Source organism: Vidua chalybeata, chromosome 2, assembly GCF_026979565.1.
Source record: "Vidua chalybeata isolate OUT-0048 chromosome 2, bVidCha1 merged haplotype, whole genome shotgun sequence".
Taxonomy (NCBI): domain Eukaryota; kingdom Metazoa; phylum Chordata; class Aves; order Passeriformes; family Viduidae; genus Vidua; species Vidua chalybeata.
Genome location: NC_071531.1, coordinates 29674700 through 29700665, shown reverse-complemented (window position 1 = coordinate 29700665; position 25966 = coordinate 29674700). Strand labels below are relative to the sequence as shown.

The 25966-nt window shown below is 41.7% G+C and overlaps 1 protein-coding gene across 10 annotated transcripts in view; it reads left to right on the top strand.

Annotated features, from left to right (window-relative positions):
- Positions 1-25966, top strand: part of MAP4K4 (mitogen-activated protein kinase kinase kinase kinase 4) — a 165613-nt gene that overhangs the window by 96279 nt on the left and 43368 nt on the right. For all 10 annotated transcript variants that reach the window (XM_053933302.1, XM_053933296.1, XM_053933289.1 and 7 more), the window contains 9 exons: positions 10128-10253; positions 11017-11127; positions 13926-14016; positions 15578-15708; positions 17995-18049; positions 20384-20462; positions 22634-22809; positions 23488-23560; positions 24014-24224. In XM_053933302.1, the coding sequence (XP_053789277.1) occupies positions 10128-10253; positions 11017-11127; positions 13926-14016; positions 15578-15708; positions 17995-18049; positions 20384-20462; positions 22634-22809; positions 23488-23560; positions 24014-24224 (1053 nt within the window). The remainder of the gene's footprint in view (positions 1-10127; positions 10254-11016; positions 11128-13925; positions 14017-15577; positions 15709-17994; positions 18050-20383; positions 20463-22633; positions 22810-23487; positions 23561-24013; positions 24225-25966) is intronic.

The following is a 25966-nucleotide window of genomic DNA, read 5'->3' as shown; positions in this document are numbered from 1 at the left end:
ACTGTTATGAGGAGGAGCAGTTCTCACCAAAACAGAGAGGGAAGAGAAGGTGGAGATGGTGACAAAGGGAGTACGGGCAAGTCTCCGCCTTCCAGCTTTTAAAGCAGTCCTTGCCTGCAACGTTGGTGTAAGAAATCAAAGGCATTTTCTGGAGTATTTTGAAAATTGAATTTGACAAACCTGTAGGACTTGGTCCAGTCTCCTCCTCCCATGGTCTACGCAGACAGTGGTTTATTCAGCCTTTTTCTCAAACACGTGACGGTGGGCTGGTGTAGCGGCTGTTTTTGCGATCCCTTCTGTCCCTCGCCAGGTGAGAGGAGTGGGCCTTTGAACCTTTTGGACCCTGCCTACTGGCACCTGGCATTTTGGACTTGCAGTCCTTTCTCTGCGCAAGGCAGGGGGAAGGCTGTGGATTACTGACAGAGGCTGAGCAGTGACTAATATTGGACCAGAAGAGCTAAAGTGTTTAACCTTCAGGCAAAGATTACCTGAAATTAGAACTTGTAAGGACTTGTGCTCTCACACTGTCATTCAGTCGTGTTTGTAAGACACATGTACGGATCGGATGATTTCTTTTATTCCTGGGCAATTTACATATTTTGGCTGCTGCACAAAAGAAACCCTGTGTTGAATAAGTCAGATCATGATCTCACACCAATCCTTGCTTACAAGAAGATTATTGGAAGCTGTAGCATGGTGCAGAATTTTGAGTTTTCCTTTTGTGGGTGTGAAACAGAGCATAGGTTACTGGCTGCACTAAAAATGGGCATTAAGCATGGGTATTCCTAAGCCAATGTCTTACCTTCTATGCTTGCAGATGTGACTGCTGTCTGTTAGAAGTAGTTTCACCTGGGAGGTGTACCTCAGACAAAGATACACCACTTTAGAAAAGAAGCATTAAATCTATTTCTTCATAGTAGCAGGCTCAGTGGAGTGTATGTCACATTATAGAAGTGGATTGATGGCCTGCAAAGAAAATGCAGTAATTTCAGGTTTGGGCCTTTTCTTTGTACTCATTTTCTCACAAAATGCAGAGCTTTGTTAGTGTTGCAGACCATTTTAAATATTTGGAAGGAAAAATTGCTGCACTCGCAGCATTTTAATGAGGACAGTTCCCTTAATTAAAGCATTAGAAGACTTAGGGAATGTGGACAGCTGAGGGATTAGCAATATGTTACAAAGTTCTTCTTCCACCTACTAGTTGATTTGGGATCGGAAGACCAAGACCATAATAAAACTTGTAGACTTTCAACAGTTGTTTGCTTGTCTTAACCATTGATGCTACCAGTGACCAAAGCCTGGATTCATTCTGTCTAATTTTAGGCACACAGTGGTTGTGCTGAAGCCTGGAGTGTTAAAGCCTGGGGATCTGCAGTTTAACATGGGGGAAAATTGCCTGTGAGGGACAGGTCTGTCCACCTGAGGTGGTATTTGTCCTGTAGAGGGGTAAAGGTCACTGGTGGGACAGTGTCTCCTGGAATATGAGGTATTGCTTCATGGCTACCAGCTCCTCACTGATGGCAATTGTGCTGGTACTTGTTTGTGTTGCTCTGTATTTTGGGTTTGTTTTTTTGTTTTGGTGGTTTTGTTTGTTTGTTTTATGGGTTTTGTTTGTTTTGGTGTGGGATTTTTGTTTGTTTTTATTTTTTATTTTTAATTTTATTTCTTAATGTATGATTTATTTTGGAGTACCTTTGCCAGTCTGCCCCCTCTGCTTTGCAAATCTGTCTGTTTGCTTTTGGCCTAAATAATATAATGTACTGAACAGTGCCAGGCCTTTCAGAAAACAAATGGTGGCATGTGATAGAGTTGCTGAATTTCTCTTGAAAACTACTTCTCCAGCCCCATCTCACTTTGATAAAAGATCCTATGTGAAACAGCCCAAGTGGGATTACTTTCCTGTCCTCTCATTTGTTCTGTTCCTGTTTGGGTGTGCATAGTTATATCTTTTGTGTTTGTTAGCACAAACTGTTGGGATATTTTATTTGTCTTGTAGCATTTGGATTTCCTTCAATGTATGAAATGAAAGAGGGGTTGTAAATAAATTCCTCTTCCCTATTCATCTACAAGATTTGTTGGTCAGTGTGGGTGTGAGGCTGTATATTGAACAAATTTGTCCTTTAAGGAAATTAGTGTCTTTGTGTAATTATAGGTTTTCACTACGTATGTACTAGAAGAACATTACTGTTATGCCAGAACTGCTATTTTTAATGTACTTTACTTTCTTGGCTTACATTTCTGCTAATGCAATGTCTGTGTGGCATTTGGTGCATAGGAAATCTGCTTTCAGTCATTTCAACCTTTTGTTTCCTTTCTTGTCTCAGATGTTCCCCTTCTGCCTCCCTCTAAGTTTAAAGCTTAGTGTCAAGCCAGAATTTCAGTTTCTTCTTGTTGTTTCATGCTCCAGGTGCATGAAACCTGCAGGACTTGGGAGCCTTTTACACCTCCCAGGTCCAAACTGCAGCCCGGCAGCGTCTGGACTGCACATGTGGGGAGGGACTCATGTGTTGATGCCTTTGGGAAGGAGATCTGCCCTCCAGGTGGGAGCCGTGGAGCTTCATACTGCCCAGGGCAGAGCAGGGACCAGCAGTGGGCAAATGCCTTCCTTGGCTCTGTTACCCCCTGAGATACTGCTTTCCTTGGCATCAAATGCATGCTGAGAATGGAAGGAGAAGAGCTGTGCAACATTTTGGCATTGTTCATTAGCCTGCTTTCTCTCCAGCATCTGCATCTCCTATAATTATCTGAGCCTGGAGCTTTGCATGAAGGAGATTTCTTTCTTACACACACAGGCTTAATTTTAGTATCTGCTAGGAAGGGCTTGTTCCGATCACAAGAAACCTGAGACTGGATGTATAAATTGTATAGCAACAGACATTTTTAGTGTAAATAATATTGATGAAGGTAGGGGACTAGCCCTCTTTTATGAGAGCTCTGAAGATGTCAATATAAGGCTAGCTTGTTGTGTAACTTGTAATTTAGGCATGATGAGGATGGACAGTTGAATTTATAGCTGGGACAAACATGCAATCTGAGCAGGAAACTCTTTTAAGTAATCATGACTAGGATCAAGGAATTAGCCTTGGAAATAGTTGAAGCGATTTGCCCTTAGGAGGTTTCTCTCTTGGCTGTCTTTGGAAAAGCCTGTGGCATCCCGGGATTTTACTGAGGGAGGTCAGCAGTGGTGTGGTTTCTGTGCCTTCAGAGCAGCTCATTCAGTGACCAGTGAAGGCACCGGAGGCGCATCAGGCAAGAAAGAAAATATTGTTGTCGAAGTGACTGGTAGAGGAGGTGGTTTAGGGGGGAGACAACAGACAAGTATTGTCTTCACGTGGTTTTTGGCTCCTTCCTGCCTGCACGTGATTCCATCTCCTGCGCCTGCACAATGCTGCTACACAGGCTCCTTGGGGAGTGCTGGGACCCTGCTTAGGAGCTAGTCCTTCCTCATGCCTCTTTGTCCAGCTAATTTAACTGTTCCTTTATGGCTGCAGCCTCAGTGATGGCACTGTTGTGAACAACTTGGCTCATTTGCTTTCTTGTTTCAAACAGTGCCTTTAGCATGCAGTAGAGAGGGTGTTGAGCCAAGGCGAGACAAAGCAGCTTCTGTTTTGTGTGTTTGGTGGAAGTGTTTCTCACCTGCTTGATGAAATGTTGCCACTGAAGGTAACTGAATGTGGTCATAAGGACAGCACTGTTCTGCCAGCCAGTCCTCGCAAAAGTAAGGTTTTTTTGAAAAAGCTTCCCAGCCGTCTTCTGCAATTACTGTGCCTGAGCAATGTTGCTGCTTTGCTGTTCCTGGCAGCATGGCTCTGTGCCAGCAGCGGCAGCAGCTCGCAGGCTGGTGGGCAGCTCCCAGTGACAGGATGCCTGGTTTCCAGAAAACTCACAAATGGTAAAGCCCATGAAGGCCTTTCTCTGCATGGGCTGTGATGTGGACAAGGCTGAGGCACCCTCCCAGCAGTGGGTGGGGGATGCTCAGCACCCATGCGAGTGCTTGCTGGATGGCTACTGCTCCGTCAGTGTCACTGTGTGGCATGGTGGATGCCTTTCTTAAGAGGATACAGGCTGGAGGCCTTGGAAAAGTCTGTGTTTGGGAAGGACTTGAAGGACAGTGCAGAGAAATTAACCTCTTGATGCCAAGGTGGGAATAGTATGTGGGTAAGGTGTCTGTGAAAAAGAGACCTTGCATGTGAAGTGAAACAGGCACAGAGAATGCTGGGAGTGAGAAGATAACACAGGAGAGAGACAGATGGGAAATAAACTTACCCTTTAGTTGAGGGTGACAAAGCTCAAAGGCTTGTAAAAGGCTCTCAAGAAGGATGGGGTGTAATAAGAAATTTAAGATTTAGGAGGGATTGTATAAGGACTTGTTAAATATTTATTGCACTTCTTGATTAAAGTCTTTTATTTGAAACAGTTTAGACTTTCCCTCCCAAGAAGCCTGTGTTTGATATTTTTTCTTACAAAGTATTTCATGTCATATTCCCAATTCCAACACTTAGTTGTGGTGTTGGAGAGGATCACGTTTTTCCACGTTGCACTCTCTGCACTGCAAGCTGCTCTGCTTTATACAAACTTCCTACCTTGGCAGTCGCTGGCAGGGACTTACCCACTCGGAGTATCGTTTCTCTTGTGGTTTGGTTCCTCCTGAAATTACAACCTCCTTCCCGGCTTGGAGGCAGCGCCACAGCTCCCTGTTCAAGTACTGTGCTGTGTGCAATACTGCCCCAACTTTCCTTGCCAAAACATCTCCCTCGTGTGTGAGAACTTTATTAACGAGTGTATATATTATGGATTCCTGCAGCAGAAAAGGTCACCTATTGTGCTAGGCTCTATTCAGACTTTCTCTGTCCTGGAGAGATTCTGCTCCAAATGGATGCTGGTCATGTCTGGAGTGGAAAGAGGAGGGAGGCTGTGACACTCAAGCATAATGGTGATTTGCAAAAGTTGGTGTTGTGATTTGATTTATCCAGGAAGATTTTTGTTTGTGGTTTTGGTGTCTTTTAGGACTTTTCTTTTTTTTTTTTTTTTTTTTTTTTTTTTTGTGAGTGGAAGGCAGAAGTGAAACGTGAGAGGAAGCAGAAAGGAAAATAAACTGGGTTTCTTTTGGACTTCTCCTGTTTTTCTTCAATTAGTGTGTCAGAGGCAGATGGTAAAAGAAAGGGAAAGTTGTTATCATTTTCATGCCTGTGAAGGCAGACTGGTTTCCTCTCCATTGCTCTGGGAGTCCATGGGTTAGCAGTGCCTTTTCACTCCCAGTGCTGGGCTGAGGGTGCTGCCTGCTGCTCTACACAAATCCCAACTCCTCTGTGATCTCAAGATTCCAAATTTCAGAAGCTGCCATTAGAGCTTGTGATCCTCAGGAACTCAGCTTACTCTGAAACCCCAGGCAGAGTATTGCCAGCTGTCATTCTCCAGGCAGGGCAGCTCCATGGGTATAGGCAGGCAAAGCTTTGTGAGCAGTACTGGGAAAGCAAAGGAGAGGAGATATGAAGGCTTCCCTCATTCCATCCTATTTTGCTGGTGTTTGATTTTACACTGTTTGGTAGTGATATGAATTCTAAAAAACCCTTGTTGTAGCTTGAAATGACTGGATGTCATTTGTGAGGGAAGAGACGAGATTTGTCACTTTCTTAAATCAGAAAGCAAAGTTACTGAAAGGACCAATTTGTATTCTGCTTCACACTGATTTAGAGCAGCATATAAATCATCTGGTAGGATAAGTAAAGTTGCTCTCTCCTTTATCACAGAACATTGTCTTGCTTTAACCTTGCTGGACTGTGTTTTCTCATTCACATTTCCCCTCATCATAATACTAGGGTAAATAAAACCTTTGGAAATAATAACTGAGATTCTCCTCCTTGAGCTGGCAGAGTAAATTTCCAGCCAAGAGCAGTAGTCAGACAGATCTTCCAGGTGAGGGAGTTTGAATGGAAAGTCACCACTTACATGCCATGAGACATGTCTTTACCTTTAGGAGGTTTGGGTGGTTTCTTTAAATTTTAAAATTCAGCTCCTAAAATAATTTTATTGTGCTGTAGAGCTTGGGAAACAGTGTTATTTCCCCCTTACTCCTCCAAGTGTGTTTCTCAGAGACTATTTCTTGTAGGGGTCTCATACCAGTTTTAGTGCTGGAATAGGTCAGGACTGTTGTGCTTGGTCTCCTGAGGCATCTAGACAATGATGTTTAGGGACAGACTGGAAGTGATTTTTCTTTTCCTTTGGTTATGTCCTCCCTGATTCTGACACTTCTAGAGCTTAGTTCTCTTCTTTTCTGTCCCTCAAAAATGTCCAGCAAAGTGTGTCTGAATTCCTTGTCTTCTAAAAATTTGTGTAAATATGCAATGTTTTCTTTCCATAATGTTGCAGGGGGTGGAGTGCTACCTTTTGAAAACAGCTGATAATCTTCCTTACACGGATCTGCACTAGTAGCACTTTTTGACCGCGAGTTTCTCCAGTGGCAACCACGGTCAAATACTTAAAATCTTCACCTACTTAAATCATCACAATTTTGTAAATGCTGAAGTAATAAAAACAAGTCATTGATTTGCCATCTGCATGCAGAAAAACCCACATTGATATTTAGTGTGCAATGATGAATGGAAGAACAAGGGATGTTGAGCTTTTGTGGTGGAGCAGTAAGCAAGCTGATCAGGTGCTGCTGGGTGGTAGGCTGAGAGGTAACACACCTGGGTTTATTTTCAATCTGCTGATTCAAATGGTTAGAAATTATCTGAATGTACATAGGTGGATTTCTGTGTGGGAGTCATATGCAGGTTTTAATCTTACAGGCAAGATTATTTTGGTAAAAGAGTTTGCAGTTAGAAACCCCTAGGGATGCTGGCACGTCCATTTAGTCTCTGAAGGGAAACACATGAAAAGGGAGAGGAGAGCTGCTCCAAGCTTGATTTAACCACGTGAGTCTTGCAAAAGTATAGCTTACTGCAAAAATTACTGGTAATCAGACGTGCTGTCACAAAGAGACAGGGAATGTGTAAGTATAAAACACTTCCACCAGCTCCATCAGAGGGAAGACAAAGAGGGTTTCAATGGGAGTTTGTATTCACAGATAATGGCTTAAAGTGGTAATTGATGCCAGCTGCATAAAATCACTAGGAAGGGCTCACCAGCTGCCTCTCTCCTTCAAGAAAAAAGGATGTACTTTTGTATTACTTCATGAGAATGACAGTCTCTTGCTTCAGTCAGTTTTAATTTTCTGCTTTTGTGATACCCTTGCCTCTGCAAATGGAGGGGTGTCAGCGCATGTGTTGTCTGGAGCAGACCTTCCATCTCTGATTCTGGCTCACATGTCCAAATCCCAGGATGGCTGCCAAAACACCTCAGTCTCCTCAGGAGGATCCCTGCTGCAGGCTGCAGTGTACCCTCCCTGAGGCACATGTGTCCATAAGGAGATCTGTAACGAAATGGCCTTATCCGGTGAGATTTTTGGGTGGGATTCATCTTGCCCTGATGCAAGACATCTGCAAGATTGGTGTCTGGATCTTGGTTAATGACCTCACCCTCCTTTTGTAGTTAGTGGGGAGAAGTAAACACCGGTAGGGTGCACATTGTTTGGCCTCTTTCAGATGTCCACATTGGGATGAAATGACCTGTACCCTGGAAAAAAAAACGCTCCTGAATCTGGAACAGAACAATTTCGATCTGGCCAACTTTTTGTTTTTAATTTCCTTTTTTCTTAAGTCTTCTACCATTTGCTCTACCACACTGGTGCTTCAGCCTTTACTGTGCTGATTAATCCTCATAATAGTTCCTATTGTCACAGAGTCTTCAGGACTCATTGCCAGGGGGTTATTGATCCACACTAACTACGTGGATTCATCTGAAGCTTGGCAAAAATTTCTGAATCCATTTATTATTGTAAACTGCATTTTGTACTGGATTGAACTGTAGGTGAGGTGCTATTTCTGTTGTGGACAAGTGCTCAAAGGCACCTGAAATATGAATGCAGGACCATTGTTAGTTGTAGTTCAGGGAGATACTTGGGGAGATATTGCTGCAGGGAGATTCTGCTGCAGGCCTTTGAGCAGGTGCTGTGACACAGACTCAGTGGAGAGCTGAAAGAGCAGTAACTGTCTACAGTCTGCTGGCTCTGTGTATGCCTTTTTTGTCATTTGTTCTTCAGGATTTTTTATTTTGGGGGGAGGGAGGCGGGAATTTTTATTATTTCATATTTCAGGAATAGATCCTGTTTAAGTATTGTCATTTTGGCTGCTGTTACAATAAATAAACACAAACAACCTTTAAGACATCCTGCCCATTGTATTGTAAAAGCTATTGTGTTCATGTGCTGAGGGTAGGAAGTAATTTTTATCTAAAAAGTCAGTTCAAAATAGCAGATTAATTCAGTTATACATATTAACCTATCAGCAATTAAGTCCCAAGGCATCAAGTTTAACAATGCTCCTGTTTAATTTTTTTTGCCTAAATCCACAGTTCAGAGGTTCGGTGTAACATAAGCCTGTATTCATTCCTCATCTCTTTTTTTGTCTTTTTGCATATAGTCTGAAAAAATAAAAAAATCATTCAACAGCACGTACAACAGAAGCAGCTGAGGAAGCACCAAGTTAGCTTTTGGCTCAAAAAGCTTTCCTGACAATGCTTTCTCCCAGGGCTGCTCTTCACTAGGAACTTTGATTTACAGGATTCTTTTACTATTTTGTTCAGTGTTCCAGAAATATCCAATATTTGACTTCAAAGATGCATCGTGAAAAGATGTAAGAATAGTTTATCCCTGGTACATTTTGGGAATTCTGTCGTAATAATTTACGAGTCAGCATTGCACCCCACTATTAGAGTATTTGAAATGGTTGTTAGCTTTGTAGCAGAGAGTGGCATCTCTTGTTCAAGCTGTGTGTACTGGTGTGTATAAAGAGTTAACATGTAGCTAGTATTAACATCTGCGTATGTCATGAATAGGATATTTGATTGCTAGCGTGGTACAAATTGCGAAGAAGTTTAAGGCTTAAAATTTTATCATATAATCAGCTTTGACATCACAGAATAATCAGAGTATGTGCTACCGTTCCCATCAGCCTGCAACCCTAGGGAGAAGTTTTGGCTTCCTCCTGGAATCAATTTAAGGTAGATGTTTTTCTGCTTGGATATAAAATTGTGGAGCAAAAAGGGATATCAATCCACCTTTTAATTTGTTGCCTTGATAGGTGCTTGAAGAAGACTCACCCTGTCTAGGCATGGGAAGAGAGAGTTGGGGGTGGGTTGGTGTCTGCTCCTTCTTTTGTATCTGCTGTCTGCCTGCTCACACACCTGCTCAAAGCGTGTGGAGCCTTCCATGCAACATGTCCTACTGTCACTTCAGAAGCAGATTGTGGGTGTTTCAAGGAGTGGTTTCAGTATGTTACCCATTTCAGCTCTTTGGAGGGACGACCTCCCTTCACCTGAGCTGCTCTTTGCTTGGCACCTTGCTGGAGCAGGGGGGAGCCAGGGGAAATCCTTCCTCTGCCTTTGTGTCTCAGCATCCTGTTTACTGCCTGGGCTCCTGGCCCATTCTTCCTGATGCACTTGCTCTTCCTCCACAGAGGCAGATGGAGGAGGAGAAGGAAGCTTGTGCACGAGGCAAATGCCTTTTTCTTGCAATCAGGGGAATTCCTGATCTCCACCTCTGTTTTCCTGTGCCAGTCCAATGCTGCCACCAAGATGGGAGCCTACTTTGGCAAGTGGTTTCACAAAGCCACTGTCTGGCATTTAAATAGAACTGTTTGAAATTTCCAAAATTAAAGGAGAAAAAAATGAGGAAAATGGAAATAATACTCCTCTGTCATAAATTTCCAGCCTGCTAGCTATGGATTTGCTTAAGGTGTTACAAGCATTGGGTTTTTGAAACAGATTATGTCATGTTCCATCACTGGGTCAAATCCACTGCATCTTTCGTTTGTTTCTTTGTGCTACTGAAAACTTGGGAAAGGCTTGTTTTAGACCATTACAATAGACAGAATTTTGATGGCATGAACATCAGAGGAGCTTACTGAACATGATGCTGTGTAAATTGAAGTTCAGAAAAAAATCTACTTGTGTGAAAGTGAAGAATAAATCAATAATGCATGTGGTATATTAAGCATATGGGTGTTTGTTTTTTTTTTTTTCCAAAGGATGAAGAAGAAGAAATCAAACTGGAGATTAATATGCTAAAGAAATATTCTCATCATAGAAATATTGCAACTTATTATGGTGCTTTCATTAAGAAAAGTCCTCCAGGACATGATGACCAACTGTGGGTAAGCAGATGTTTTTTCCTAAGTCTTTCCCTGTTGGATATAGATTGATGATGAGAGAAATACCACTTTATGGAAAGACAAACTAAAGGAGTTTGGTGCTTGCCTGAGCTGCTAGATAAGTGAATCAGAGAGGCTAATCACGCAGCCTTAAGGGAATGTCTGAACCAAGATTTGCTGTAAGCAGTGGATTTGTTCTTTAAGTAACTTTTTTCCTGTGTCCCTGATGGATAGTAACATGTTTCATAGGAGCAAGACAGCTGAGCAGTAAGAATATAAGAATGACTGTAAAAAGAAAGCTGCATTTGAGATTGTACCCATTACATTTTTCATCCCACCTCATCTGCACCCTCTAGAGGACTGAAGTTTGGGGTTGAAATGGAAGGGTGCACATTCTTCCATAAATACATGGAAGTTAAAGGATAAGAAGTGTTGCAGTGATGTGATAAGTTTGATTCCTTCAGCATTGGATGTGCTCTTACTGCTAATGCATTTTGCATAACCGAGCAAATCCAGATTCCCAGCATTAAATTACAGTGATTAAATCAGTCCTTGAAAATCTGGTAACTAATGTGAGACATATTCCATATATGTTTGACACATATTGAAGACATTTGGTTGAATCCGTTTTCCAGGCAGAGATGTAAAATACATTCTCTGCTTCACAAGAGCTTCCCAAATCAGTGCTGTAACCTGATTATTTTGCTTTGCTGTACAGCTGAGGTCCGTGTTTAATGTCCGTTGTACATTGATACTTGTTTTGCAGCTTGTTATGGAGTTTTGTGGAGCTGGCTCTATCACAGACCTTGTGAAGAACACAAAAGGGAATACCCTGAAAGAAGACTGGATAGCATATATCTCCAGAGAGATTCTCCGGGTAAGGAAAACAGTCTGCCCCACACAGAAACAGTCCTATAGAGATGCAGCCTAGCTTGAGGTTCTGCAAGAAGCTGTTTCTGATCAATCCCATTAGCCGTGTCATCACTTGGAGAGTGCATAGGAGCAGATAAATGTCTGCTCCACATCATTTAACTTCGTGTGAGTTGTACTGTATTGTAGCAGAAGCCTTGCAGAAAATTGCAATTTCTAGTAATGAGAAGCCAGTAGAGGAGCCAGTGACCTTGCCTACTGCAGAAGCTGTGAAACAGTGTCCCTAAGTCCTGAGGCTGAAACAGTATTGTAGCACGGTAGCCTACAGAATGGGCTTTTCTAAATATGCTTGCAGCTGCCTTTTTCTTTCCTAATCAAGTCCATGGAGGAAGAGCTGTTGGCTCAGGCCAGCAGTCAGGACTTCTGTGCTGGGATGTGCTCTCATCTTGTGTTGTCCCTACAGTCTGCCTAGAGCAAGCAGCTCTGTCACGTGTGGCTGTGCCCTGTGCGGTGCTTGCAGGCGGGGCTACAGAAGTTTTTCAGGAAGAGGTCTGTAGCTTACCAGTTGTTCTAAAATTGCAACTTAAGCTAATTACTCTTAATATTTAATTTCCAGTTGGTACAGTTTAAGTGCTTTTTGAATTGGCATTTGTTTTGCTTCACTAAGTAAATCTGGGATGGTTTTCCTCGTGCTTCTTTGTAAAACAAATTGCCTCCTACCCATACCACTACACAGTATGTTTGTTCAATTGCTTAATCATAAATGAAGTTCTGAAGGGCTTTATGTTAAAGGAAATGAGCACTGGCTCTTGCATAAATCAATGCTGCTGTTGTCTGCGTTACACATTTGCTCTGCCTTGTTAATTTTTAAGATGAGGATGGAGGGAGACACATAGTTCTGGTCTCTTGCTCTAATTTCAAATGCTAGAGGACAGTCCAGCTGCTGGCGTTTGACTGTCACATTTTAAGTTGTTTACAAAGGAGAAGTTGTATTTCAAAACAAATGGTTAGCATGCCTTAATATGAGGAAACTAACTTCTGCAGGACCATCTTACCCTTGATTTGAGAAACATGTGGGCTCGGCGGTATTCTATGCTATGTTGCATTCATCCTAGAGCCTCCTTAGATAAAGCAGTCAAGTCCTTGCTGAGAAGAGGAAAAGATATTTACCTCAGAAAAGAGGGAAAACTATTTTCTCATTCCAATGAGAGATTTGCAAAAGGAGTGTTAATTACTGACCATCAGGAGCTGGAATATCTGGAAAAAAGGAATGCTAAACTCACATTGCAACGAGATGTTTCAATCCCTGATTCAACACAGAGTTTGTCAGAGGTGGAGAAGAGAGGTCATGTAACACAAAGTTAAAAGGAGCTAAAGTGCCAAAGACTGGTGTAGGTGGAGACACCAGTGAAGGTTGACCCAGTGAATCCTTGTGTGGTTGGAAAGGTCAGGGGACTGCAGGAAAGTGGAGACGTGCCTCTCTGTCTCCTCCCAGGCCTTTGCAACCCCAAATGTGTTTTTTCAGTAGGGTTAAATGGTACTCTGGAGAGAACAGATGATTATCTCTCTGGCTGGGTCGGAGTAGCAGAAGGCTTTAAAAAATATCCTGTGTGAAGATGTGGAAAAGCCTGCATTCCTGTGAAAAATAAGACCACACTCAGCATTAGCAGTCAGTGAAGGGTCTCAGGGACATCAGCTGTTCACTTGATTTGCTTGTGACATGTGGAAAGGAAGCTGTAGATAGTGTTTTTTTGTCACACTCATTAACTGTTTTAAAAAAAGGAAAACAGCCCAATGATTATGTAGGAAAACTGGTAAATTATCAGTTAATGAAGAACATGTGTTAAGAAATACTTCTCTACAGCAACCACTACTCTCTTAACCTCTTGCAGCTGTAAAGGTTCTATTCCTTTATTTTTCACAAAACATTAAAAGACTATGAGGGCAACATGAACAGTCAAGATGGTCCCACTGGAGACTACAATTTTCCAAGCAGAAAACTGAGGAGAACCCAAAATACAGGCAGTTGCTAAGAGGGTTGCCTGTTGTTCTCCCAATTACATTAGAGAGTAAAATGCAACATATGTCTTTCTCAGCCCTCCCTCCACATGGCTAATGCTTTGGGGCATGTATCCAGGTGCTGTCTCAACAAAAAGCACCGTATGCCAGGAGGTTTTGTTTCCTTTGGAAAGTATAATGCTTATGCTTTTTTTTTTTTTTTTTTTTTTGCCTTTGCATTTTTTTTCCTGAGGTACAGTTATCTGGCTTCATGTTTATGGAGGCTAGAGAACTGCATTTTTGCAATGGATCGTGTCTTTATCATCTGTCCTCCCTTGCCCTCAAACATGACTGCCACTCCATCACCCCCACCTCCTTCTTGGGGGTGCATATAGACATTTGGATGCTACCTCCTTTCTCCTTCCACCTCCCTTTCCAGCTAAATTCTGTGTGACCCTGTGCATGTCAGAAGTCAGTGGCATACACCGACACTGATGTCATTTAGAATGTAATTACTTGGAGACTTTGTGGGAGCTGAACTTTCTTCACAGGACAGCTGGGAGGTGTTTGCACAGTACAGATGTTGGACTGTATTTAGGTATTGTGTGTGTGTCTGATCCAAGCCTGTGTCTCTGCTCCATCACCAAAAGCTGTGTGGGTGGTGTGCTGCAGGTCCCACTGCACTCAGTTGCAAGAGGTTGAGGCACAGTGCTGTGACCTTTGGGGCTGCTAGGTATGAGTAGATTGTTGCTGAGCCAAGAGCCTAACTCTGAACTTCCTCTCCTTCCTCTCTTCTCCTTAATGCAGGGGTTGGCACATCTTCATGCCCATCATGTGATTCACAGGGATATCAAAGGGCAAAATGTGTTGTTAACAGAGAATGCAGAAGTGAAACTTGGTAAGTAGGTACATGTGTCCACTTCCTCATTTGTTCAGCCTTTGGTTTTATGATGTTCCCAAATTAATTTCATCCTTTAAGAGCCCCGCAACATGTTTTGTAGCATGAGTACTCTGTCAGTGGTTCCATGTGGATTGACAGCTTGCATGTATTTCCTCCTGCTTGGAGAGGATGGAGCACAGGTTGTTGTTGAATTTGGTTAGGAGATGTGGGTTTCATGCCAGAATCAGTGCAGGGATCATTTTGTTTCCCCTACTGAGCTGTGTGTAACTTGAGTCTGTTCTGATTCACTTTATTCTGGACTTGGGAAGTGACAGGAGTCTCTCTTGTATTTAGTTTTAATTAAAATAGCACCTGCTGTTCAGGTTCTGGACACAAAAATATGATCTGGACAGCACTCTCAAGGGAGCTGTGGCATTGAATTCAAAACACAGTTCCAGCTCTGGCATGCCTGCTGAAAATTGTGCTCATCCCTGGCCTCCTCTCTCCTGCCAAGTGGACATACACTTTTTTTATTTCCTCTCTAATTTGTCTCTTTCAGTTAGTGCACATGTCAACCTTCTGTGTTTGTATCACGCTACACTCACCACCTTTTTTGCGTTAAATATAGAGCCATGCTGAAGCCCTCCCACCCAGCCCACATCCCTTCTGGTTTGCATTGCACCTTCCTGCAGCATGCGGCATGGGAAGTTGTCCCGGCTGCTGGAGGAGGAAGCTCTTGGGAGAGCTTTCCTTCATTTGGTCCAAAATGGACCAAAGGGTGCAGTGACTTCCAAACCATTGCTTCCACTGAGCTTGTCTACACCAGTTTGTCAGTGTCACTCAGATGGTGGATGCAGTGAAGCTGACACAGCCCTCTCAGGGCAGATGCAGTTACTGGTATAGAAGGACATATAGCACTGTGGTCCTGAGCAGGGCAAAATGAAAGGCAGAAAACACCTTTGTAATGTAATTGCTTTGTAATGAAATAGGCATCTCTTTCTCAGCCTGTGTGCATGTGTGCCCAAAGTTAGCACTTCCTGAATAATTCTCATCTTTTGCTCTCATTGATGTTTCTGCTCTGTGCATTAAAGCAGAGAGCAGCAGCTCGCTGAGCAACAGTTATTTTTGCTGTCCAGTTTTAGAGCGAAGAAGTGGTGAGCTGAAAGGGACATGTTTATGCATGCCATTTTCCCATAGTATGAGAGGTACCTTTGGGAAGTGGCTGTTTTTTGTATAGGCAAAGGTGCTTGGCTTCACCATGTGGGAAGGGACTAAATAGCCCTTTCTCAGCCTCCCAGGCAGTAGTTCTGCAGCTTTGCTCTCCCTTCTGTCCAGGCAGACCAGTGAGGGGTACAGGAGAGGTGATCATGTGCTGCTGTGTCCCTTGGCCCTTGTGCCCAAGCACATTGTGTGTGAACCATGAGGGCTCATTTGCCTCAGGATTAATCATCTTATTTCTCTTCAGCATGGTCCTCCCATGTGGGACATCTACAGGGCTTTATTTTCAAATCACTTTGCAAAAGTAATCATTGCATTATTTTCCCCCTCTTATTTCATTTTACTCTTTTCCCACCCACAGTGGATTTTGGTGTGAGCGCTCAGCTGGACAGGACAGTTGGCAGGAGAAACACTTTTATTGGAACTCCGTATTGGATGGCTCCAGAAGTTATTGCCTGTGATGAGAATCCGGATGCTACGTACGATTACAGAGTAAGAGTCCTGTTCAAAGAAAAAACCCAAAACATGCACTTGCAATATAAATGTCTGTGGACTATGGCAGTTTTTGAGACTTCCTATGCTTTGTAGGAGTAATAACTGTTTTGTGTAGTTACATTCTTATTACCAAAGAACAAGGTAAGGATACTATCAAATTGTGACCTTTAACACTTTGTGCTGCTTGTATTATTGTAGCTTTGAGATGTAAGTACAGGACTTCAGGGTGCTGTAGGTGCTTAGAGAGGGCAAAAAAGAGTTTACCTGGAAATGCTTGTGTTATCAATTCGCATAATGGTTGTACTTTAAAGTGTGTTACACTATGTCCCAGTCATTGTGGTAACCCAGCACAATACATTTTAGGTGTTGCCTTAAATAGAACCACCGTCTGGAGAGCCAGTGAAGTACAAAAGGAATTCCTAAAACTACTTCTGATTTCAGGATACATATACATGATTTTTTTGATAAAAATTTATCCATCACAACATTTCTTAACAAAGATCATGCTTTATGTAGCTTGCTGCAAACCAAGGATTTAATTACTGCAAAACCATAATTGGCTTGATGGTATTTGCACTACCCTTAAGAATATTAGTTATATGTATTTAAAGTTAAATATATCTAGTGAAAGCATACTGTAATCTTGAAAGTTCCTCTCAGCTAACTTTAATGAGAGTACAAGGAAAGAAAAAATATAAAAATACGGTTTTTAAGAAACCTTTACGTAGACTTATATATTGTTCCATCTTTAACCAAGGATATCAGAAAGCCAGAGATGAAGGTTTTGCAATGAACTATAGAGCTGAATATCAATTATATCACTTTGCTGAGACTGATAGTGTTAGCTGTCAGTATATTTGTGTGTGTCTAAATCTTTGTAAAACATCCAGATTATTTGAATTGGTGTTTTTGTACATTTTGACTAAGATTGATCAGATGGATCCTATTTCTCTTGATTTAATTGCTTTTTACATTCAGCATCTCATTGTACTAAAGCTAATGTTTTATATCTTTCCAGATAGAGTTATTGTTATTAGTAAGGAAGGTTTTCTATTAAATTATTTAATAAAGCAGAAAAGCCCCCTGCAATATTTGTTAATGCAGTAGTGATGTGAAAAATAACTCCTCTGTCCTCTGAAAACACCTGTTTATTGTTCCTGGTGGAGCTTCTAGGGTGGTTGCTCACAAAAAATTAATGTTTGAAAGATTCTGTAAGATCATGAGGATGTGCAATTTAGCTTAGATGGCTGCATTAGACTAAGAGAAGAGTGCCTTGCTGGGTCTGAAAATATGATCTTTAGAAATGCTTCTCTGCTTGTAGTGCATGAAGAGCTTATTTGCCCATTAATTTTAAGTCATTTTTTAAAAATCACAGTTGTGACCAGAAATGAAGACTGCTTTGCTCAAGAAAAGCTCTCTTTCACAGCAGTCTCCTCCAATATTTTTGCCCATTAAGCTGTGTCACTCTGAAGTTGGTTCCTTGCCAGAACTCCTCCATCTCTTCCCGGTGTTTGATCTTCCTGGCTCTTGTTTGGTCTCTCCTGAGTCAGAGGTGCTGGCCAGAGGTGGTACCTTGAAAGGCTGCCACTGAAGGACTCTTTTTCTGTAGCGTTTTAAGCAAAGCTGAGATGTTAGGGAGGAATGTTGCCTTTGGCTGTAAGTAATGCCTGTGGTAAAGACAGAGGTGTAAATTTTGGGAGCCTGCGGTAAAGGCAGAGGTGTAAGTTTTGGGAACCTCTGCCTTTTCAGTGGTGTTGGTGACTAATTCACCTCTCCTTTCAGGTGGACCTGTATTTTCCTTTTGTTCTTGCTTGTTTTGTTTACGTACCTGAAGAGCCCTTTCTTGCAGTTTTCGACAAGTCTGGCAGCTTTAAATTTGAGCTGAGCTTTTGGTTTTACAACTGCATCTCTACACACTCTGGGAATGCCCTTGTTCAATTCTTTGTTGACAAGGGAATATTGAAAATTCTATTGTTTCATAGGCTTAGATTTCTGGCAAATGTATTTCCCATTGTCATAATGTGAATATATTTTTATGTGCTGTTGGAAAGGATTGTTTGCTCACTCAGTAAGAATATGTGCATGTGTTTCTGCATATGCATACGCATTATGTGAAAAGTAGGATTTTATGATACAGTTACAAGATAAAAGAGGCTTATATTATTTAAATAGCCGTGGTATTTGGTTTCAGCCTCACCTACAGGGCCTCTCTAAATAGTACTCTCTTACTGTGTGAATGGGTAAATCCACCTACTAACATATGGTGTCTCTCCTTTTCTGCAGAGTGACCTTTGGTCGTGTGGCATTACGGCCATAGAGATGGCAGAAGGAGCTCCCCGTAAGTGATCCCTGTGCTTCTCCAGTGGGCTCCTTAAGGCTGAAATGTATACTTGGGTGATGCTGGTTGTAATCTAAGCGAGTTTTGAGGTTTCTGAAAATATCCCCATGTTATTTCTGTTCTCTTTGGTTTTGCCTGCTCTATAAATATAAAATCCCATAAATAGCAATGCTTTTGATAAAGATAGGGTTGTGTTTAAAACTTACAGTGCAGACTGCAGTAATTTAATTTCTATAGCAGGAATATTTGGAAGCTAATCGAGTGTCTGACTTCCTTCCTATGGGTAGTATATTGTGTTTTGGAGTTGTGTCCCACTTTGTCTATGGACTGGCCTGGAATACTGAAACCTCAGCTGGGGAGAGGGTCATTGGGGCCTTGAGGAAACAGGTCTTAATGAAAAAAACATTTGTAGCAGCTATTTCTGTGTTGGATTTCTGTCGGTCTGGATAGTGCTGACATTGCTTCTCCTTCTGTTTCCACTCATCAGTGGGTGGTGTTAATCTTCCTTAGCAGAGACATGGCTTAAACTGTAAATCCTTCTTCAGGACAAAGCACTGAACTTAGGTATTCTCAAGCAGGGATCATTATCAGTTAGTTTGGATTTGAGAGATAAACCTGGAAAACAAAAATGCCCAACTTTTTAATAGGTTCTTTTCCTTTCACATAGTTCTTTCAGAATATAAAGGCAAACAGCAGATGTGTGGGGAGGACAGAAACCTTTGAAAAGAAGTTAGGCAGGGTGTTTTGACTTCTAATGATGATTTTTATGAAAGTCCTTATTGATCTTGCAAATATACTTACCCTCACCCTCAGCTGGAGCTCTATATTTAAAAAATAAGAGCCTAAGAGCAAGTTAATTTTTTTGCACATAAAAATCTACCACTACAACACAGCCCAGCTTGAAATGTCTGAAATAATCTTGTTGAAATGAAGTATTGATATTTCCCAGCTAAAAATTGGTCATTTTGTTGTAGCTGCCGCCTGATTTTCTTGTTGTTCTTACTGACTTCAATGCAAGATTTAAAAGTCAAATCACAATGGTCATGTGTTGATTGATGTTTTAGGAGGCTTGATAGTTTGGGGTTGTTTCCTTTTTCTTTCCTGATTGCATGTTTGCATGGCTGTCCAAGTGAGAGCTGCTCCCAGGGCACCTCAGCCAGTGCTATATTAAGTGAACTACCTCCTTTTTGCCATACCTTTTTGTTCAGCACTTTGGGTTGCCTGTATGGCTTTGTAAGCCTAGAATTGGACAATAATATTTTGTTCATTTCTAAACCGAAGCAGAACTTGGCCCTTCTTTGTGTAAGAGCACAAGAGTAGCATTTAAGAAGTTAGCAAAAATGCTCTGTAAGTGCTGAACAGCTATTGGCCTCGGATACATGGGCTCTACCTCCTCCTCCAGTGGCAGCTGAAGAGTCTTATCTCTATGGACTCTTCGGTGGTTTGCAGGTATCCATAGGCATCCAGGGGGCTTCTTTGCCAAGATTGTGGCCCCTTATTTTTGAGCCAGAATTCTCTTCACATCAGTCTGTTTCTCCTGAATTTCTGTTGTGTGAAATCGTCCTGCAGTGATCACTCAGGCTGAGACTGAGGGTGTAAGAGATCAAATATAGGAAGGTGGTTAGAACATGGCTCCTAGAGACCTTTCTTGGGCTGCCTCTCTTCCTGCTCCCTTTTTTCTCTCTGTTGGCTCTGCCATGTTGCTTTTCTATGGAATAGGAGGAAAAGCTGTCCAACATTGATCCTAGACTCCCACTAAATGTCCACTAAAACAAACAGGACTTCTTTGGACAAAAGTTACGGGTTTGCATTTCAGTTCTGCAGACAGTCCTTTTGTGTGATACAGACCCTCCCATGCTTCAAAACTGTCACGCCTTGAAGTAAAGAAAATATCCAGGTCTGGAGAGTAAAAATTAAGCACCCTCCATAGTGGGAGAGAAGGGCAGGTAGAGGGAAGATTATATGAAACAATAACTCTCATTGTTCCCTTCCACCATCATCATCTTCCAGTATTTTATTGACCGTAAAGTAAGTCAGATGACTTGGGGCTGGAGGAGGGCCATGCTCAGATGTTCCCATCTTGGTCGATTCTGGAGGCTGATCCATGCTTTGACTTCTTTCTCTTTTTGGCACATTCTTTCTGCCATTGGCACATTGAGCTATGGAATTGTTCTCATTTTGGGCTAATTCCATTTATCTCTGTTGCTGTCTCCACCTGGTGCATAGATGTTTGGGATGGTGGGAGTGGTTGTGGAAGCTGAAGTCATGGCATTGACAGAGAGCAACTAATCCATTGTCTCTGTGTCTCTGTTTGTTTTGTTTTCTTCCGTTCAGCACTTTGTGACATGCACCCCATGAGGGCACTCTTTCTGATACCCAGGAACCCTCCCCCACGGTTAAAATCCAAGAAATGGTATGTATTAATTATATCTTGCTTTTGTAGCCTAGTGTAACGTGAAGTTTTCTCATATCGCATATAGTTTTGTTACTCCTTGCACAGAATTGTAAAGCAATTTAAGTTAGCAAAAATCTCTGTTATCTTTTGTGCCTCTGAATCAAAGCATGAAATAAAATGCGTGCATTATTTAGTTCTCTTTGTCCCAGAGAAATTTCATCTCAAATTTTGTGGAAATAAATACCAAGGTTTTTGTGGTTTTGTTTTTGGGTTTTGGTTTGGTTTTTTTTTTTTTTTTTTTTTTTTTTTTTTTGGTAGAGCAGCATCTGTATTAAGGTGACAAATGGTTCCATGTTTTAAAATATAAACTCCTGTAGCACTGTTAATATGCAGTATGTTTTCTCAGATGTATCATAACACAGAAACAGAACAGTGCTATGGTGTTCTAGTTGCTACATAGAAAGGAGCTATTAAAACTAATGAAGGCTTTTACTATAATTATTGTAAACGGTTGGAATTGAGTGCCTGCTTCTTGCCAGCTGAGAAGAATCCATTAGTATCAGAGGATTTCCTCCCAGTTACTGGTTACAGCTGGCACATATGAAACAAAAATACTCCGTAGAAAGAGGTTTCTTATAGATGGAATGTGATCATGGGATGCTGTGAGCCTGTCAAAATAATGGAGTGATTGGACTGTGTGTTCAATATCAACATAGTATAAACTTGGCTTTCTTGCTGGGCTTGGTCTTTACCTGGATTGACTTATTCATGCACTTGTATACTGTCAAGGCATTGCTGTCTCTTACTTGCCTTCTGCATATATTAAGGGAATAGAGATGCATATGTGCCATTTGCATTAGCCTTTCATTGACTTTTTAATGTGAAATAATAACATTCAAGGTGTGAGGAATAAAAAAATCTGAACATCCAAGTTAGGTTGGATTCAGCCTTTTTTATTACAGTAGGGAAGTGAACTGATGGATGGAAATTACTGCTTTTTCCTCTTAAGCATGTAGTGAGGATGTTTGCTCTCCAAGCACTGGAGCAGGTTGAGAGCATGTACCAGTTAAAAAGCAGCTCTGGTGCAAGGCAGTGTTGCTGTCACTCAGCTGCTTTGATAGCGTGCTCAGTTGCAGGTTATGAGAAGATAGGCCAAATGATGACAAAGTTGTAGAATCGTCATAGAATGGCTTGGGTTGGAAGGGACCTTAAAGATCATCTAGTTCCAAACCCCACCATGGATCCCATGGATCCATGCATCCCAGCCAACTAGGGATGCCATCCACTAGTTCAGGTAGCTCAGAAATCCATCCAACCTGGCATTGCATGCTTCCTGGGATGGGGCATCCACAACTTCTCTGGTCAACCTGTTCCAGTTTCTCATTGCAGTTTTGAGTATTTCCACTATTGGATTTTGGCAGGTGGCTTGTTTGGTGACTTCTTTCTGCAGAGATCCTCTTTCAAGAGTTCAAATGAAGTGCAAATTTTGGAAGGTAGTGCTGCAGCTTAGCTAACTCCCATACCCTGTCACTTTATGCTGTGTGCAGGAGGGGTTTAGTTTAGTTCATGACCTTAAATTGTGTCAGAGACCCAAAGTGTCTGTGTTGAACATTCAACACCGAAGAACACTCAGCTCTAGTTCTGTAAAAATTTTTTATATGTGACTCTTAAGGTAAAAAAAAAATATTCTTAAATTTTGACAGATCTAACTCTGTGAGCCCAGGTGCATGCAAAAGCAGTGTGATGCTGCTTGTGTCAGGAAAATGGCAGACACAGTTCTCTTGACTGGGCATGGTGTCTGTAGCATGGGTAGGTGAAGGCACACCAGAGCTGCCCTGCCTCTGCTCCAAGCAGGCTGGATTTTATCCAGCTCTGATCCAGAAGCAGATTCTGACTTTCAGAGAAATTATCCCTCTGAAAGAGGGTACTTTACTTTGAGGCTGTGCTTGAGTGCTCCAAGAATGTTCGTGTCACCTCTGTGTCCCTCCAGCCCTGTGTCGCTCCAGCCCAGTGCTCAGCTGGAACACCCACAGATCTGTTTAGAAGGTACACTTGCAGGTAGCACTTGTACTGTCCACTAGGACATGGTGCTCTTGGAGAAAACAAATTTGAGGAAGAACAGAAAAAATGTTTCAGCTGAGTTTTACTTCTCATATTTTGCCTTTTTTTCCCCCTTCCTGCTTTCTCAGGTCAAAAAAGTTTTTCAGCTTTATAGAAGGTTGTCTAGTGAAGAATTACATGCAGCGACCTTCTACAGAACAACTGTTGAAACATCCCTTTATACGTGACCAGCCAAATGAAAGGCAAGTCCGAATCCAGCTTAAGGACCATATAGACAGGACCAGGAAGAAGAGAGGAGAGAAAGGTATGCAGCTTCTAAAAATCAAGTCTTTGCCACTTGTCAAAAATGCATATTTTTGTCTTGCTTTGCATTCTAAATACCCACCTCAAGAGAAGCTCCTATAGCCCAAATCCTTAAAAAGTTCCTTTTCAGTTCATAGTTTGACTATCAGAAGGCTCTGTTTTGTTCTGTCCTTTACAGAGAAAGTATAAATTTCAAGTGCTGTATTTTCTGATACATTAGATTTGCTCACTTGCTAGCCACTGGCTCTTCCATACAAACATTAAACAGTATTAAGGAGGATATTGGCATACATGCCTTTCCCTTTTTTAGTCTCTGGTAGATTCATTTCCTGGATTGGTGCCATAAATCAGACTCACAGGAAATAACCCATCACAAGAGCTGTGAAGCAAAAGTTTTGGGCAGCCTTTTCTCCTTATTCAGGTGGTGCTGAAGTTCTCCAGGTGTCTTGTATTACATGTAGAACCTGGTGTTGTTCAGGGAGTTTACTGGAAGTCTTCTCCAAACCACTGTACTGCTGGGAATATAAGCTTATATATATGTATATATAGAATGAGTTCTAGGGTCTGTGATAGATCTTCTCACTGAAGGGGACAGGAGCTGGTTTACTGAGGTGCTACTGCAACTCCCCACTGCCCTAAAATTAAAGTACTATCCAGGCCTTTGTTTCTTTCCTATTAGATGAGACGGAGTATGAATATAGTGGAAGTGAGGAAGAAGAGGAGGAAGTGCCTGAACAAGAAGGAGAGCCAAGGTAATAATTGCTTTTGGGATGGCTTTGGGCAGTCCATGCTGAGTAAGTCTAAAGGTCTGTGATTATAAATCAGCATGCTAAATTTCTGTCTCTTATTAAGAGAATGCACAAACCACTCAAAGGGTTTGAATACCTATGCTGTCACTGTTAAAGTTTTGAAAGCTCCCCTTCGTATGACTTAGAGCAAACAAGCTCTGGATGGAGATTTATGGCAAATATGATTGATCAGGGTCTCCACAGTGTTAGCATTTGTCCTTACTTTGCTTGGCCTCATTTCACGCCTTCCACTGAGTGTGTGTATTTGACATATATCCAGTGTCTTTGCTCCAAAAGAAATGAGATTAAACTTTAACATCATGATATATTTTATTAATGTTCCCCTGCTTTGGCAAAGGTATTTAATGGCCCATCAGGCTTTATCATACAGAAGGCTTTAACTTCCTCTTGTTGCAGTTCCATTGTCAATGTGCCTGGAGAATCAACCCTCCGACGTGATTTCCTGAGACTGCAGCAGGAAAACAAGGAACGGTCCGAGGCCCTTCGGAGACAGCAGCTGCTGCAGGAGCAGCAGCTCCGTGAGCAGGAGGAGTACAAGAGGCAGCTGCTGGCAGAGAGGCAGAAACGCATTGAGCAGCAGAAGGAGCAGAGGAGGCGGCTAGAAGAGGTAGAAACAGGAGACTGGAGTTTGTGGGGCAGAAGCCCCTCTCCCCCTTTTGTTTCCCATTCCCGCACCCATTTAAATAGAATTCCTTGTAGCTCCAGGATATCTCAGGAAAGAAAACATTCTGTGAAAATCCACCTGTAAAGGTAGAGCAAAGCACTTAAATGCATGCCTGGCTACTTGAATATAAGATGTCTTCCAAAGCATTTGAATATCCAGCAGGTCCTGTGAAGACAACAGGAGCCGGAGCTGGATTGTTTGAAAATGTCTTTTGAGGAAGAGGCTGTTTCTTGGTCTCTGTCTAGGCTTAGGTGAGTGTAGAGAAGAGGAAACAAATTATTCCCAGGTGGATTTTTCTCTCAAGAGTTTTGGGGGTCATAACATTTTTCAGAATTCCTTTTAAAGCTTTCTCAAACATCTGTGTTTGGCACTCATTCATAGTAGATAGAAGCCTGTTTTTTAGTGTATTACTCTCTCATACACAGTAGCTTAATGAATAAAAGCCACCTAGATAATAAAATAACAGAATGATTTGGATTGGAAGGGGCCTTTAAAAGTAGATCTATAAATATGTTTCGTAAATCAATGTTAAAATTACAGTTTTGCAGGAATTACAAATATGTAAATCATACTTTTGTGATACAGTAAGTATGCATTTTCTATACACTTATGAAGATAAAAGAAAGTGAATGTATGTGGACAGTATTGTTCTGTCATACTTTTCATGTCCTAAGATCTCATGTGCATACATATATATATATATATATATATATATATATATATATATATATATATATATACACACGTGGATGAAATATGCTGCATGAGCTTCAGAAGTAGGAGGATTTCAAAACAGCTCTTCAGGCCAGAGCTGGGTATGACGGAATTGAAGTGAAACCAATCCTCTGGTTCTTCAGGAAGTGCAGGGTCAAATTCCAGTTGTCCTTAAATGACCTCTTGCTTGAGTCTGTTTCAACCTTTCACTTAGCAGTGATGGAAAAACTACACCCAGTCTGGTTTTCCAAATCCTGGTAACGTTTAATGAGGATGCAGCCAGGACTAAATGTTGATTTGCATCCCGTGACCTGTTTGCATAGCAAGTAATACAAAGTTCCAAATCCCTTTCCAGGTCACATTATGCTCCTCATCCCTCTTTTCCAAAGTGCACATGAGTTTAGTGCTGGTATAAGGAGGGATTGGGAGCTAAGATTCGGCCACACATGAATCCGTAAGGAGGGATGAGGGGAAGGCATATAAACCCCATTTCTCTTCTGTTTCTTCCCCACCCTTCAGAGGATGCCAAGATAAACCTCATAGCACTTGCAACTAGTTTTAGGCTGTTTGTGGGGGGAGTAGGTAATAAAAAAAGATACTAGAAAAATATGAAAATAAAAAATCAATATTGTCAAATGTGGGCAAAAGTTGAGCTATTGCTTAACCGCTCAAATTTTTCTTAGTATGGGAGTCAATTATTTGTTTTAAATGCCTCTTTAATCTCTGAGGTTCTGCAGGCAGTATTTTTTTTGTTGAGGAAGAGGATTACAATTAAATTATCTAGGTCATTTAACTTTAGTAATCAGTGCAACTCTTAAAATCTGGATTTTCTTTTTGAAATAAAGGAGCTGCTGCTGCTAGTAGTGAAAACAAAGCAATGCACCGTTTTCTCTGCATGAGTTGAAATTTTTGGGGATGTTGCACTTAACAACAGAATGAGCAATTAGAAAGAAAAGGCAGTTACCTGAAAT